This window comes from Arvicola amphibius, chromosome 8 (genome assembly GCF_903992535.2).
Source record: "Arvicola amphibius chromosome 8, mArvAmp1.2, whole genome shotgun sequence".
Classification (NCBI taxonomy): Eukaryota; Metazoa; Chordata; class Mammalia; order Rodentia; family Cricetidae; genus Arvicola; species Arvicola amphibius.
The window spans coordinates 105,206,500-105,220,729 of record NC_052054.1 but is presented as its reverse complement, the minus strand read 5'-3'; the positions used below and the strand labels follow the sequence as shown (position 1 = coordinate 105,220,729).

Here is a 14,230-nt window from a genome sequence, read left to right as displayed (position 1 = left end):
TTCAGCACCACCCTTGTAATATACAGGCTGTATTTTAGAACACATTCTTGTTCATATCTTTTTTTAGAGTGTGGAATAGTGAGCTTTGCATATACTATGTCTCCCACTTTTTAGAGATGTGGTTGATCCCCATATTTCAGAGGAAGCAAGGACCACGGGTAATCTCATCCCCTCTTGTAGTGTTTCAGTGCAGTGCAGCTGGTATCTTAGTCTTTCTGCCTGAGTTTAATCTTTTCTCCAGGGCTCTGAACCTATTCTTTCTTTCCCAGGAACCCCTCCTTTTCCTAAGTGATCTTGCTTCTACCACACCTTCTTTACTTGTTTCTTTCCATTAGCAGCTAACCATTCCAAGCCTCTCTTATCTTAAAAAAATAAAATATTCAAAACTGTGTGACAATTTCTCTCTTCCTATATAACCACCACCCTGTATTATTCTATTCCCTCACTGCTAGACTTCCTGACCCATCCCACACCCTCAATCCCACAGTCCACATGAGCTCAATTTCCCACACACACATTCTAACTTTTCTTTGTTTTATTCACTAAAATTGGTCTTACTAGGGTTGCCTGTGACCTTGTTACTATAGTCACATTGCTGACCATGCTTTTGCCATTGAAATGCTTTTAGGGTTTGGCTTCTGTAATTCCACATCAGCCTTATTTTTTTTTTCTTACCTTGCTTACCACACCCCAGTTTCCTTTGGAAATTTTTCTTCTTTTGCTTTGCTTAAGTGTTGATGTTCCTGGGCTCTCACCCCTCCTAGTCTAAACAATCTCTGAAGGAGAGCCATTTTACTCACTCATCTGTTCTCCACTCACAGGTGGCTCGTTCAGACCTATTTCTAACCAGATCTTCCTCTTACACATCACATCTAGTAACTGGTGCCTCAAGTTCACTACCTGCCCCTGAGCTTGCATCCTTTTATGCTTACCTCAGCATGCTCCCCCAATGACAGCCTACTGCTCCTCACACTGTAGGGTGCCTCAGAATCACCTCAACAGCTTGTTCAAATGCAGATTACTGGGCCTTATGCCCAGAGCTTTTGGGTCAGTATGAGGAGGAGTTAAGGTTATGATTTACATGGACTCCCAGGTGATATTTATGTTACTAGTCTGGAAAATATTCTTTGAGAACCTCTGTTGAAAGAAAATAAGGCACACTTTTCTCCTCCCCCCTGCCCTACCTTATATACCCCTGCTATCCCCGTACTCTAGGGGCCTCTAAATCTTTTTTAGTTTTGCCTTCTAAGTGCCTCCAGGACCATTTATTTCTTCTGCAACTAGAATGCTTTCTCACACTAATCTGCTGTTTTCCCTGTATCCAGTCAATTTTCTGAAATCTTTTTCCAATACAGAAACTAATTAAATTTCTTCACACACAGGGCAAGTCAAACAGTTGCCTCTTCTTATACCCATTGATATAAATCCAAACTCAATATACAAAGAATCTACTCTTGTCCCTCCTTGTTTTGCATATCATGAATTAAGTATACCAAAACAAACGAACAAGCAAAAAACAACCTAAAACATATATATATATATATATATATATATATATATATATATAAAATCAGCTGGTAGAGTACTTGCTTAAAATGTGTGAAGCCCTGGGATTAGTCCGTAGCATCACATGAAACCGGATATGGTTTCATTCACACACTTTGAAGGAAGAGGTAGAAGAATCAGGAATTCAGGGTCATCCTTTGCTATGTTCAAGGCTATCCTGGGATATCTGAAACCTTGTCAAAAGAAAGAGGTAGAGGGTGGGAAGAAGAAAACATAAACAACAAATATATCAGAAGGCAGTTATTGAGTGTTTAAACGGTCTAGCCACTTGGAAGGCCAGAATGCCTATAGACGTGTGGACAGTGAAGGGGAGACTCACGAGGTTTCAAGTGAGAGGAAGGACTCTACTGGGAACTGGAATAAAAGTATTCTAGCGAAGACTTTGTATTCTACCCATCATGTCCTGAAAATTCAAATGATGCTGAATCCAAAGGTAATGAACGAATTTGATGAAGGTATTTTCAAGATAGCATAGCATAAGACTTTAAAATAGTTATTGCTGGCTGATTTAGACAGATGTACAGTGAAGATCACTAGCGAAAGGCAGAGAAGAAGGATGTGAAAGGTGGCAGTTTGATCAGGAAAAGAGTACAAATGTAGACAAAATGACTGCAATTTTTAATGAGAGTAGAACCATTAAAAAGAAGCTAGATACTTTGCACTGGGACAGTAGGAAAGGTATCTTGAGAGTACAACCTGGCCCATTAAAGGCCCCATAGTTTATAAAAATGAAAACTCATTTACAAGACTTCAATTTGAATAGAAAATGCTGCTAGTGCGCCATGCTGGAAAAGAGCCACGTGAGCAGATGTTGTTCTAGATTCAGTTTCCAAGTACGCTGGCTAGTTTTATGTCAGCTGGACACAAACTAGAGTCTTTAAGAGGAGGGAGCCTTAGTTGAGAAAGTGCCTTCATAAGATTGGGCTGTAGGCAAGCCTATAGGGCATTTTCTTAATTAATAATTAATGTGGCCAAGCCCATTGTGAGTGGTGCCATTCTTGGACTGCTGGACCTGGGTTCTGTAAGAAAGCAGATTGCACAAGCTAGTTAGAGCATGCCAGTGAGCCTCTTCCATGGCCTCTGTATCAGCTCCTGCCTCTAGGTTTCTGCCCGTTTCAGTTTTTTTTTTTTTTTCCGTTTCAGTTTTTATACTGACTTCCTTCAACGATGAACTGTGATGCAAAAGTATAAGACAAACTTTTTTCCCAAGGTTTTGATTGTGGTGTTTCATCAAAGTAATAGTAACCCTGACTAAGACTTAGGTACTCAGAGGCCTGTGTAGCCATATCCAAAAGGGCCCAACATCTAAACTAGCAATAGAACTTGGTTTCATCTATAAAATGCTTGTTTCTCAGGTATGCAGAATGCAAAAGTTAATAAAGTCAAGGGTGTCTCCACCAAGATTTCTGAAAGAAACATAGGAATCATTCAAAAGAAGTGGTATCATTTCTATTTGTTGGGAGTCCCTGAGAGGTCAAGCTGTGAATGTAACGTTTGTGTTGTAATTCTGAGCTCAGGATCCTGAAAAATGTCAAAAATATGGTATGCTTCCTAAAGAAAACTTAGTGGAGTGGAGCTGGCTTAAGCCATGTGTGCCACAGGCCACCGGGCTATAGGACTGGTGCTGCTGAAGCCCGTTGGTGCTTATATTGTGATACCATGTGCTCCAGATACTGGACAAGAAACTACAGGGTTTGCTCTTTCCCTGCTGGGTCGCATCTTGTATAAATCTTCTTTGCTACCTTCCTCTTCTTCCTTTGGGATTGGAAATGTTTGCTTTGTGTTATTGTCTAATGGGAGAATATAACAGCTGAGGTTTTACCATAAGTTTAAAAAAAAAGAGGGGGGGCTTTAGACTTTGGAATGCTGTTGGAACTATTAAGACTGTGGAGACTCTTGATGTTGGCCTATATGTGCTTTTGTATTATGAGATGGCCATGATCTTTGGGGAACATGGGGTAGAAGGTTATGGTTTGAATCTGGAAATCCCCCACAAGCTCATCTTTTAAATATATATTCCCTAGCTGGTAATATATTCTCTGGATAAGTTGTGGAACCTTTGGGAGTTAGGGCTTAGCTTCAGAAGTAGGTCAGTAGGAATAGGCCAGGCCCTAGTTCTGGGTGTGCTGTTTTCTGGTCTGCTATAATGTGAACTGCTATCCTCTGGTACACACTCCTGCAGCTGTGGTGCTCTGCTCAAACACATGGAATAAAACAGCTCTGAGCTGAAGCTAGTGAAACTATGAGTAAGACATTCAGTCCAGTAAGTTGTTTCTCTTTAGTATTTTGATTGCAAAAGTGAGTAGTAGCCGGGTGGTGGTGGCGCACGCCTTTAATCCCAGCACTCAGGAGGCAGAGACAGGCGGATCTCTGTGAGTTCGAGGCCAGCTAGGTCTACAAGAGCTAGTTCCAGAACAGGCTCCAAAGCTACAGTGAAACCCTGTCTTGAAACAACAACAAAAACAAAACAAGCAAAAAGGAAAAAAGTGAGTAGTATATGAGGTTTTAGGTTGCATCTTACACACCAAGAAATGTGATTTATTTTCAATGTTCCTCTTATCTTCTATAGTCTTGGTAGTCACTTGTACCCAGGTTAAAGGATTTGAGTCACTCAAAACTCAATGTAAGAAACTAGGCACAGTCCTGTAATTTCAGCACTCAGGAGAACGAGGCAGGAGGATCATGTGTGTGAGGCCTGTCTAGACTATGTAGCAATCACTTGCCGACTAAACAACAACAAAATAGCTCACAGTAGGAGCTGATAAAGACAATAATCTTAATGCCATTAACAATTTTTTGTTAGCATACTTGTGTTAGGGTTACTACATGTCAACATAAATTATACAGGTAAAAATTCAGGGAAAGAATAACCTATTCAAAGCTACTTTTCCTCTTCGACTACTTGTTACTTTTCTGTAAGACTCAGGATGGGAATACTTCCCCTGTGTGTTGGGGAAAAAAAGCAATGTGAAAAGTGCCTGCTTCTTTTTACCCCTTGTGATTTTTGCCTTAACGGGACATTGGACAGTGCCACAAGGAAAGCCACAAAGTGTTTCTTGTGAAGATCAGCATTGCCACTCTTTAACACCGTTCTCTCTCTGCACTGTAGCCTGAAACAGTAATTCTAAAGTACAGATCCTATGGAGTCTCTGCTAGCAATGATGGTGAGCTTTTTATTCAGACAGTCCCTCTCACAGAAATAATTAGAAATATTTGAATTTTTAAATATCTTGGAACTACCTTCCGACAGTTTGAAATGGGTAAAGCAGTTGACACCTCAAAACTTCTAACAGTAGTTAGGGTGACCTCTGGAGGGTGGGGCTGTTAATGAGGAACTAGGTGTTAGAGGGATTCCCTGATAGGCAGAAACACAGGGAAGGAGCCATGAAAACAGCTGGCTTCTTCCTCAGCCTCCTGACCTGAGACAGAAGCCTGGCAGCTTAAAACAAAGGTCTTTCAGGGTTGTTTCTACTCCACTCTCCACCCTTACCCCAACTCATGAAATGGCTCAACAAGTTCAAGGCCAGGCAGGATGTGTTCATAAGAACAGTGGTGGGCCTGTCAGCCATCCTGCCTTTCTTAAAAGGAACCAACCCTAAAGTAGGGGAGGAAGACTCTTCAAGGCCCCAAGGAGAGACTAGGCTTGGGCCTTGAAAGTCCCCCTCTGCTTAGTGGAGGATCTTTGTCTCTGTGTGTTTGATGTCTGTGTGTATTTACTCAGCCTTAAAAAAGCCTCTCTTTAGCTGGGCGGTGGTGGCACATGCCCAGCACTTGGAAGGCAGAGGCAGGCTGATATCAGTGAGTTTGAGACCAGTCTGGTTTGCAAAGTGAGTTCCAGGACAGCAGGGCTATTACGTAGAGAAACCCTATTTCCCCCACCCCCTTAATGGCTTGGGAACAAAAATTCTTGGCACCAGAGTGATGACTCAGTGGTTAAGAGGACTAGAGTTTGGTTCCCAGTACCCACATGGTAGCTTACAACCACCCAGAATTCCAATTCTGGGGAGTTCTAGATCCCATGCCCTTTTCTGACCTCTGCAGGCACTCTTTACATGATACACTTAACATACATTCAGACTAAACACTCATACACAGTAAATAAAATCTACAGTTTTTAAAAAGAGTCCACATGACATTGCAGATTTGATTCATGGTTGTGGAGATGGAAATAAAGACTCAGGTTCTTCATAAAAATCTGAAACCTCCAGACTTTATACCATCAGGGTGGACCTGGAAAAGACATTTTCTCACATGGATCTGCCCTCAGGGTCAAGCTGACTGACTGGGCAACCAAGGGATCTGCGCTCTTGAATTGGTTTAATAGCTGGCAATGCCTCTGACTATCTGGCAAAATCTGGTGGAAATTCTTTTAAAAGAAAGATTTCTTAAACATAGACCTCAGATTATTCAGTGACCAGCACATAAATATACCCAGGCATTCAAGGGAAGCAGAGGCCAGAGTTAAAACAAGTAAGAAACCACAAACAACGAGTTCCTTAAAAAAATATTATCAGGGCAGGAGAGATGTCTCAGTGGTTAGAGCACTTGTTCTTCAGAGGACTCAGGTTCAATTCCCAGCACCCACATGGGGCTCATGGCCATTTGCCCCTCAAGGCCCTGGGGAGTCAACACCCTCTCTGACCTTTAAGGACCCTGCATGCATGTGGCATACAGATATACATGTAGCCAGATTACCTATTCACATAAAAATTTTTTAGATTTTTACTATTAGATACTGAAGTCATCTCAGTCTGAAAACCTCTTTTCTCTATTGAAAGAAATAAAGGATAAACCTGAAGATATTTGTAAACAATACAGAACTATGAGTTGTGTCATAGCAAATTGGAAAAGAAACAAAAATAACTTGGCAGCGGTTGTGCACACATTTAATTCCAGCTCTTAGGAGGCAGAGGCAGGCAGATAGATCTCCGTGAGTTCAAGGCCAGTCTGGTCTACAAAGTGAATTCCAGGACAGCTTCAGCAGTTACACAGAGAAACTCTGTCTTGAGAAACTAAAAACAAAAACAAACAAAAAAAGGAAAAAGATAACTTTACAATAATGAAATTAAAAACTCACTGACTATCTGGGCGGTGGTGGCATATACCTTTAATCCCAGCACTCAGAGAAGCAGAGGCAGGTGGATCTCTGTGAGTTTGAGGCCAGCCTTATATACATTGTGAGTTCCAGGACAGTCAGAGATACACAGAGAAACCCTGTCTTGAACTCCCTTCCCCCCCTCCCAAAAAAAAAAAAGAAAAGAAAGAAGAAAACAATAACAACAAGAAGAAAACCTCAATGGATAAGGAAAAGAATTCTCTTATTTAGTTTGAAGAGAAAAATTTGATAGAGCTAATAGCAAATTGAATAAAGAGACAATTAATACATTGGAAGATGGTAAGAAAAAGTTATCCAGAATACAGCACAGAGAAAAATTGAAAACTAAAGAATAGATATAATTAAAGTTTAGTTTGAATCCTAGCAGGAAATGAGACAAAAAGGGCAAACAAGGGACTTTAAGAAATTGGCTATGATATTCTGAAATAGGTGAAATACCAGATCACAGACTTAAGATTGCTAATTGTAGGTAGGAATAAGAAGGAAACAATAAAAATTAAAAGCAAAGGTTAAGTCTTAAAAGAAGCTAGTTTGACCACTGACTTTTTAAAAAAATATTACATTTCTACTGATGTGGGATTCCCCTCTGTATACTGTGAATACCATTGGTTAATAAAGGACCACTTTGGGCCTGCACAGGGCAGAATATAGGTAGGCGGGGAAAAGCTAAGCTGAATGCTGGGAGAAAGGAAGGTGGAGTCAGAGAGAAGCCATGGAGCCACCACCAGAGAGAGAAGCACTGAAACTTTGCTAGTAGGCCATGACCTCCACAGATTAATGGAGAAGGGTTAAGATAAGATGTAATAGCCAATAAGAAGCTAGAGATAATAGGCCAAGCAGTGCTGTAAATAACATGGTTTCTGTGTGATTATTTTGGGGCTAAGCTAGCCAGGCAGCCAGGAACCAACAAACAGCCTTCTCCAACAGATTGGCGTGCCAACATGGGTAACTACATCTACATAAAAACCTAAAAAGCTTAAAAAGGAATCCTAGATACAAAAGAACAGAGTTAAGCATGGTTTGGTAGCAACATTTTCTTGGCTGGGCTCTATTTGCTATAAGCAAGCAGAGATATGGCTCCTTTAAGAGAGGTTTTCCTGATTCAGCCTTAGCAGAAAAAAAAACTGCGTGCAGTTTTATAACACAGCTTCCTGGGCCATGCTGCTAGCACGAACTCTGGCTATGGAGCATTTGAATGGCATTTGTGGGCCTGGGTGTTTGTGTGCCTACTCGGGTTTGGGAGGAAAATAGCTGAGACCCTGCCTGCAGCTCAGTGCTCCCCACCTGGGAAGGCAGCGGGATCAGGTCTACTAGGCATGCACAACCAGGAGAGCATGGTGAATTCCTGCCGCCATACACAGAGATTTCCAGGCTGTGCAGTGTTCTGCATTGCAGATTTAGCTATTACTTAGATAAAAAGGGTTTATGTGCTGTTGGTCCTGGGTTCTATAAGAGCTGGCTGAGCAAGCCATGAAGCAAACCAGTAAGGAACAGCCCTCCATGACCTCTCCATCAGCTTCTGCCTCCAGATTCCTATCCGGACTTCCTTCAGTAATGAACAGCAATGTGGAAGTGTAAGCCAAACACACCCTTTTCCTCACCAGGCTGCTTTTCTGGCACAGTGTTTCACCACAGCATTAGAAACCCTAACTAGACACTTTTGTTCAGAGTGTAATGGACTTAGATTTGCCATATCGTTTGCTGACTTTCAATCTGATCCATTACCCCTCCACCAAGGCTTTAGCCTTTTTGTTTCTTAATTTATGTGAATGTTTTGCTTGTTAATATGTATGGAGTGTAAGTGTGCCTGGTGCTAGATCTTCAGCAACTGAGTTACAGATATTTTTAGCCACCATATGAAGACTGGGAGCCAAACCTGGGTCCTCTGCAAGGGCAGGAAGTACCCTTAACCACTGAACAGTCTTTCCAGCCCCTAAAAATGCATTTTATTTATCATTATTATTAATTATTTGTGGTGCTGGTTATTGAACCTAGCACCTCCTGTATACTAGGCATGTGGTCTACATGCCCTGTAAAGCTTTTGATATGTGTATAAAGTGTTAAGAATCATTAAACTTGTTAACCCATTGTTTGTATAGGAAATGGCCTATCAGAATAATTTTTTTTTTTTTTACTAAGATAAGGTTGTGCTTGCATTTTATTTTATACAGGTGGCAATGTTAACTTTACTAAACTGGAATTTTCAAACTGTTTAAGTAGAATTTCAGATTATCTATAAAAAGAGATTAGGGTCTTGACTTTCTTTCCTTTGTATTTCTCAGGGACTTTTGAAAATTTCTTTGTATTAGTAGTGTACCTAGTTTTGAAAATTTTCTCATTTTGGTTGATGAGGTGGCTTAGCATGCGAAGGTGCTAGCCATCAAGATCTAACTCTTATCCCTGGGGTCCACTTGGTAGAAAGAAAGAACCAACTCAAGTTGTACGCTGACCTCTGTATGTTCACTATGAGTCCAGTATACACATATGTATACACTCGTGCACAGAAAGAAATTAGTAAGTACATAATAAAGTATTCAAAAGAAAGTTTTCTTTTGAATAAATACTTTAGTAGTTCTTGGTTTCTAGAGTTGTTTGAAATAGAAAGGATGGCAGAACTGGCGGCCCTGTCCTCAGTGTGACAAACTGAACACTGTGGGGGCCCAATCTTTGCCCTGTCGAGAGCCACTGGCAGCTCTGCCCAATGCTCATGGCCTATCCCGGTGTTTCATTGCTTTGTCACAGCAGTGCTCCTTTTAGTTTAAACCCAGTTTTTGGTTTTTTCAGACCCTCCATTCCTAGTGATGAAGACGTGCTTAGTACCCCCTGCCATAAACAACTCTAGAGCATTCCCTCTGTCTGTCAGCCTGCCGCTCTCCTAGTTCAGGCTCTGCTGTCTCACGTGGACTGTAGCTCCAGCTTTCGAAGCTCTCCTGCTCCTCGTGTCTTTCTGCTGCAGAGCACTAACAGCTTCATAGTCTAACTGTGTGCTGCCTACACTCAAGAGAGACGTGTCTCTGGCTTCTGGGATGCTTTATGGGCTAGTGTCTGAGCTTGTTGCTTTCTTTGTCTGGACCTGTACATTAGAAAGTATGTTCTGCTGAGAATTCTTTGAATCCTAAAATAGTGGTGACTTAAGTGAAAAGAGGTTTATTTCTCTCACACATTAAAAAAGACCAGATGTGGGCAGGCCATGGCTTGCAGGGTAGCCTCACAGGCCTCCTCCTGTCCTCCCTCTCTGCAGGTCATGTGGCCTCCACAACCAAGGTGAGCACTCAAAGTACAGCTGATATCTTTGCATTCCAGCCAGTAGGTATGAGGGAAGAGGAAGCTGGTCTCTGAAGTTCAGTGTTGTCTCCTGAAAGGTACTAGCAATACTTTCCCTCCGTGTTACTGATTAAAGCTATGGCTGAAACTGGCAGCCATGTGGAGTTGTGAAAAAGCCTAAAGAGCACGGTCTTTTAACCAGGCTGCCCTGCTGTAAAATTTAGGGCCCCTGGCCCATAGCAGCCCTTTCCCACCTAACACTGTGACTACAACCTGTTGGGAATGATTGTGAATGTCTTACTGAACCTTTTCTGCATCCTCAGTAGTGACAGTGCATTGGCCCTTCCTTGTGCACAGCAGTGTGGAGCAGTGGAAAAGCTTCATGGGTTTAATATAATAGTTGAGATGATTTGTGTTGAACCTCCTCTCTACACGGTGGGCTGAAAGTCTAAGTACAGAAGTGCACAGCATGCAAGCTGTATTTAATAGTCTAACTGTCCCTTTTAAATTGTAGACTTTTGTGTTGAGCTGATTATTTAGCATCATCCCTTGAGGGTCTCACAGGTGTGACCATCATATATGACTAGCTCCAAATTAGAACTCTAGATTTTACCTCCTCCTCTAAACTTTAAAAGATGCCCCCACCAACGTGGCTGCCAAAGTCATAAATCTGGAAATAACCCTTCACTGCTCATATGCAGTGACCCTAAAGTTCTCATATAAAATTGCCATTGGTCTATCAGTTCAACTGCAAAATATATCTTAATTCTATAGTGCCTGCATCACAGCTCTGTCCTCATACCTGAACTCTTTCTCTACCCACTCCCAGTCTGCTCTGATCGTGCCCTTAGCTGTGCAACCCTTGCACCCAGACTCCTGTTGTTTCCAGGCTTAAATTCAGGAGTCATGTGTCCTGCAAGTTCCAACCTGATTTTACTCCTGTTGTTCCTCATTCTCATCTATGCATAACCCATTCTTGCCTCTGCCTTCTGATTTACTTTCTGGTCCTTGACAATAGTCAAGGTCATATATGAAGAACTTCCTGCTTCTACCCTTTCTTCATTTGCCATTCCTCATACCCTTTGTTACTCCTGCACACACCATCCTGTGTCTTGATATAGATGTTATTTCTTTACAAGCCTTTGCCTAACCTCTAAACCATATTTCCCTTTCCTTCCCTTTTCAGACTGTTTTCCTTAGAATTGTCACAATTTATCATTTATATTTACAGAGTGATTACTTACTAAGACCATTTCCACATTCATGTATGTAAGTTTCTTCAGGTTTTAGAACATATTTCTCTTACTAAAAATGGAATCCTCAATACCAAGTACTCAATAAATATATATCTCAAATAAACAAATTAACAAGTGACTTCAGATTAAGCAGTGCATTATCTTTCATTAAACTGGCATCTTTACTGTTCAGTGGAGTGAGACTTAATTGCTGCCAATATGTTAAGGGAAATCACTTTTCCAACTTAGTTTGTGTTTCATTTTTAATGATTTATATGTCCGTGATTGTCACCTGCAGCACTGTAAACATCTATGTAAATTATTTGAATGTAACTTTGAACAAAGCTTTATTTTTCCCATAATGACCTTTTGAATAGAGAACCTGGAAAGGTTGTCTTCAGGTATGATGGAAGTAAGTCATGGGCCTACTTCCTTCTTGGCCTTTCATTTTACATGTAATCTGATATAACTTCTGGAATGGCAGACATGCTGTTGTCAGCATGGAACTTGAAGTGATAGTCACTTTAAGATGGGGCTGTCTGTTTTCACCCGAGAAACCCGGGATTTGGGCTGTCATGGAAAAACTGGTTTCAGATGAGTATGGTTACACAGCTTTTAATCCCAACCCCCAGGAGGTTGAACAAAAGATTAAACGTTCAAGGTTAGCCTCAGCTACTTACCAAGAAAAAAAAGACAACATAATGAGAGAAAAGAAAATCAGTTTTTTCACCACTCTGACTTGGTTGCTAACTTTTTAAGGCCAAATCCTTAAATATCAGATATCTAAGTAGTGTCTAATTATAATTTTGTCTTCTGTTTTTTTTTTTTCAATGAATTGTGTTAATCTGTAAAAAACAGATTAACAGAAAACTGGAAAGGTATGTCATGTAACAAAAGAAATCAGCCCTCTTGTGTGTATGTGTGTGTGTGTGTGTGTGTGTGTGTGTGTGTGTATGCTTTCAGATTATTTTTTAAAAATGTCCTGGAAGCATCTGGTGACCTTATTTATTTATCTATTTATTTGCATCCTGTGTTATTGCTCTAAGATAAAAGATAGTCTTGGGTGATTATCTTTCTTTTACTGATAGAGAGGCCGTTTACCATGGGAAAGTTTGTTTTTTTCTTTCTGGAAGACTGAAAATCCTGCATTCAGTAGCACTATGGCATGAGGATTTCAGCAGAGATAGAAACACACAGTTGATCATTCTGAGTTTGAGACCACAGCAGTGTTTCCAGACCTGCCCAGAAGAGGCTGCCAATCATGAAAAGGAGTTATGTTTTTTATTTGGGCCTTGGAAATGTCTTGATGTACAAGTCTTTCTTAGCTCCCTGTAAATTGATTATAGACCCCTGTTAATTGTTAATTAGATGTTTAGTATGTTAGTAATGTTAAGTAGATCAAATGTACCCTGCTAAGACCAGGTGTTTAGTGTGAACACAGATGCAACATGATTTAACTTATCCAAATGGCCCAATTTCTATGCACAGTCCTCTTTTGTAAAAGGAATGGTATGGAGTACTTGGCCGCCAAGAAACTTTTTAATATAAATTTACAGATCTCTGTGTACCCAATGGATATGCAGCTAACTGGTTCCTTTTTTCTTTTTTTCTCTCTGACTTAGGAAGAGAAGATTCTAGTGCTCCAGTTACAAAAGATGAGAACACCCCCATGTCACAGGACACAAGAGCCTTACCTGAGAAGTCACTGCAGAAATCAGCAAAGGTCATTTCCTAAAATTTTTTCTACTTGTCTCTTGGGATGCTCATCAGAACTGTGGTTGCTCGGTTAATCAGAAAGTCAGTAGAACCCATAAATTAGGGCAAGTGAATAGGACTTTTGTAACTATAAGCATATGAGTATGTATTTATTCAATGATTTGGGATGTTAGTGGCATTTTGGGTATAGGAGCAAACAAAGTTGACTCTTGCTCTTGGTCGCACACATGCTGTAAGTACAAGAGATAAAGTAAAACCATAGTGTGAGACTGCCTGTACCAGGACATCCATCAGTGTTCACTCTGGGAGTCACATAATCACACTCCTGTCTGTCAACATGAGGAGTTTGTACGTTGTTAGACTATATGTATCCTGCTGTTGCTCATAGAGTTACCTGGAGCTTCATCTCACTAAGCATTCTTAGGGATAACTCTGTTAAGACATACTAGGTAGGTATTGCTATTATGACTGGGTGGCCTGGGTGCTGGATCCAGTTTGTCTTCCTCTTCTCACAGTTCTTTGGTTGTCTCCCGTGTTTTTGGCGTGAAGGCTGTCTAAAATATCACTCCATATCAGCCATGTATTGTATATATACATTTATGTGTATATATGCACACATATTTATACATTATACATAATATACATGTGGCAAAGCTATACCTTTTTGTTTCACCTGTGCAGTATTTAAATTTTTTACTTCATGGCTTATATTAAACAAAGAATATTTATGTAAAAATTATGCTTTTTGCTTCTCTTGAAAAAATTAAACTCTGACTGCACTGAGCCATGGTCCTCTATGATTGCAGTGAGAGCTGGGTAGAGGTAGCTTCTGTTCATGAAACTTCTGTCTGTAATTTCCTGCCACCCTTTACCCATGCTTATCTCTTCCCTTCTCTCTTGGATAATGTTTCATAATGAATTGGGTCTAAAGTTATGAGGAAAAATAGCATGTACGTGCAAAATTATGTGGAGTTAGAGCCATTCCCGGGGCAACTGACATTGTGTACATAATGTGTAATGCACTGGTGCTATCTATTCTTTAGAAGTGTCAAAAATTAAATGGAAAATCAAGGGATTTCAGTTCAGATATGATGGCATGAACTTGTTTTTTTTTTTTTTTTTTTCCTCTTACTAAACAACTATAAATCTGGGAAAGAATATAGTGAGAGATTATCAGAGGAGGGCAAGAAAGGGAGAATGAACCTGATGTGAAATGTCCTTCTGAAGCTGCTTTGGCCTATGACAGGGCAAAATATAGCCAGACTGGAAGAGATATATATATAGAGAATGGGCAGAGTCAGAGAGACACCATGTAGCTGCCAACGGAGAAAGC

General features: G+C 40.6%; 1 protein-coding gene across 6 annotated transcripts in view; it reads left to right on the top strand.

Annotated features, from left to right (window-relative positions):
- The window catches only part of Dis3l2 (DIS3 like 3'-5' exoribonuclease 2), a 363,987-nt gene that overhangs the window by 143,930 nt on the left and 205,827 nt on the right, over positions 1-14,230 (top strand). For all 6 annotated transcript variants that reach the window (XM_038339065.2, XM_038339064.1, XM_038339061.2 and 3 more), the window contains one exon: positions 12,804-12,904. In XM_038339065.2, the coding sequence (XP_038194993.1) occupies positions 12,804-12,904 (101 nt within the window). The remainder of the gene's footprint in view (positions 1-12,803; positions 12,905-14,230) is intronic.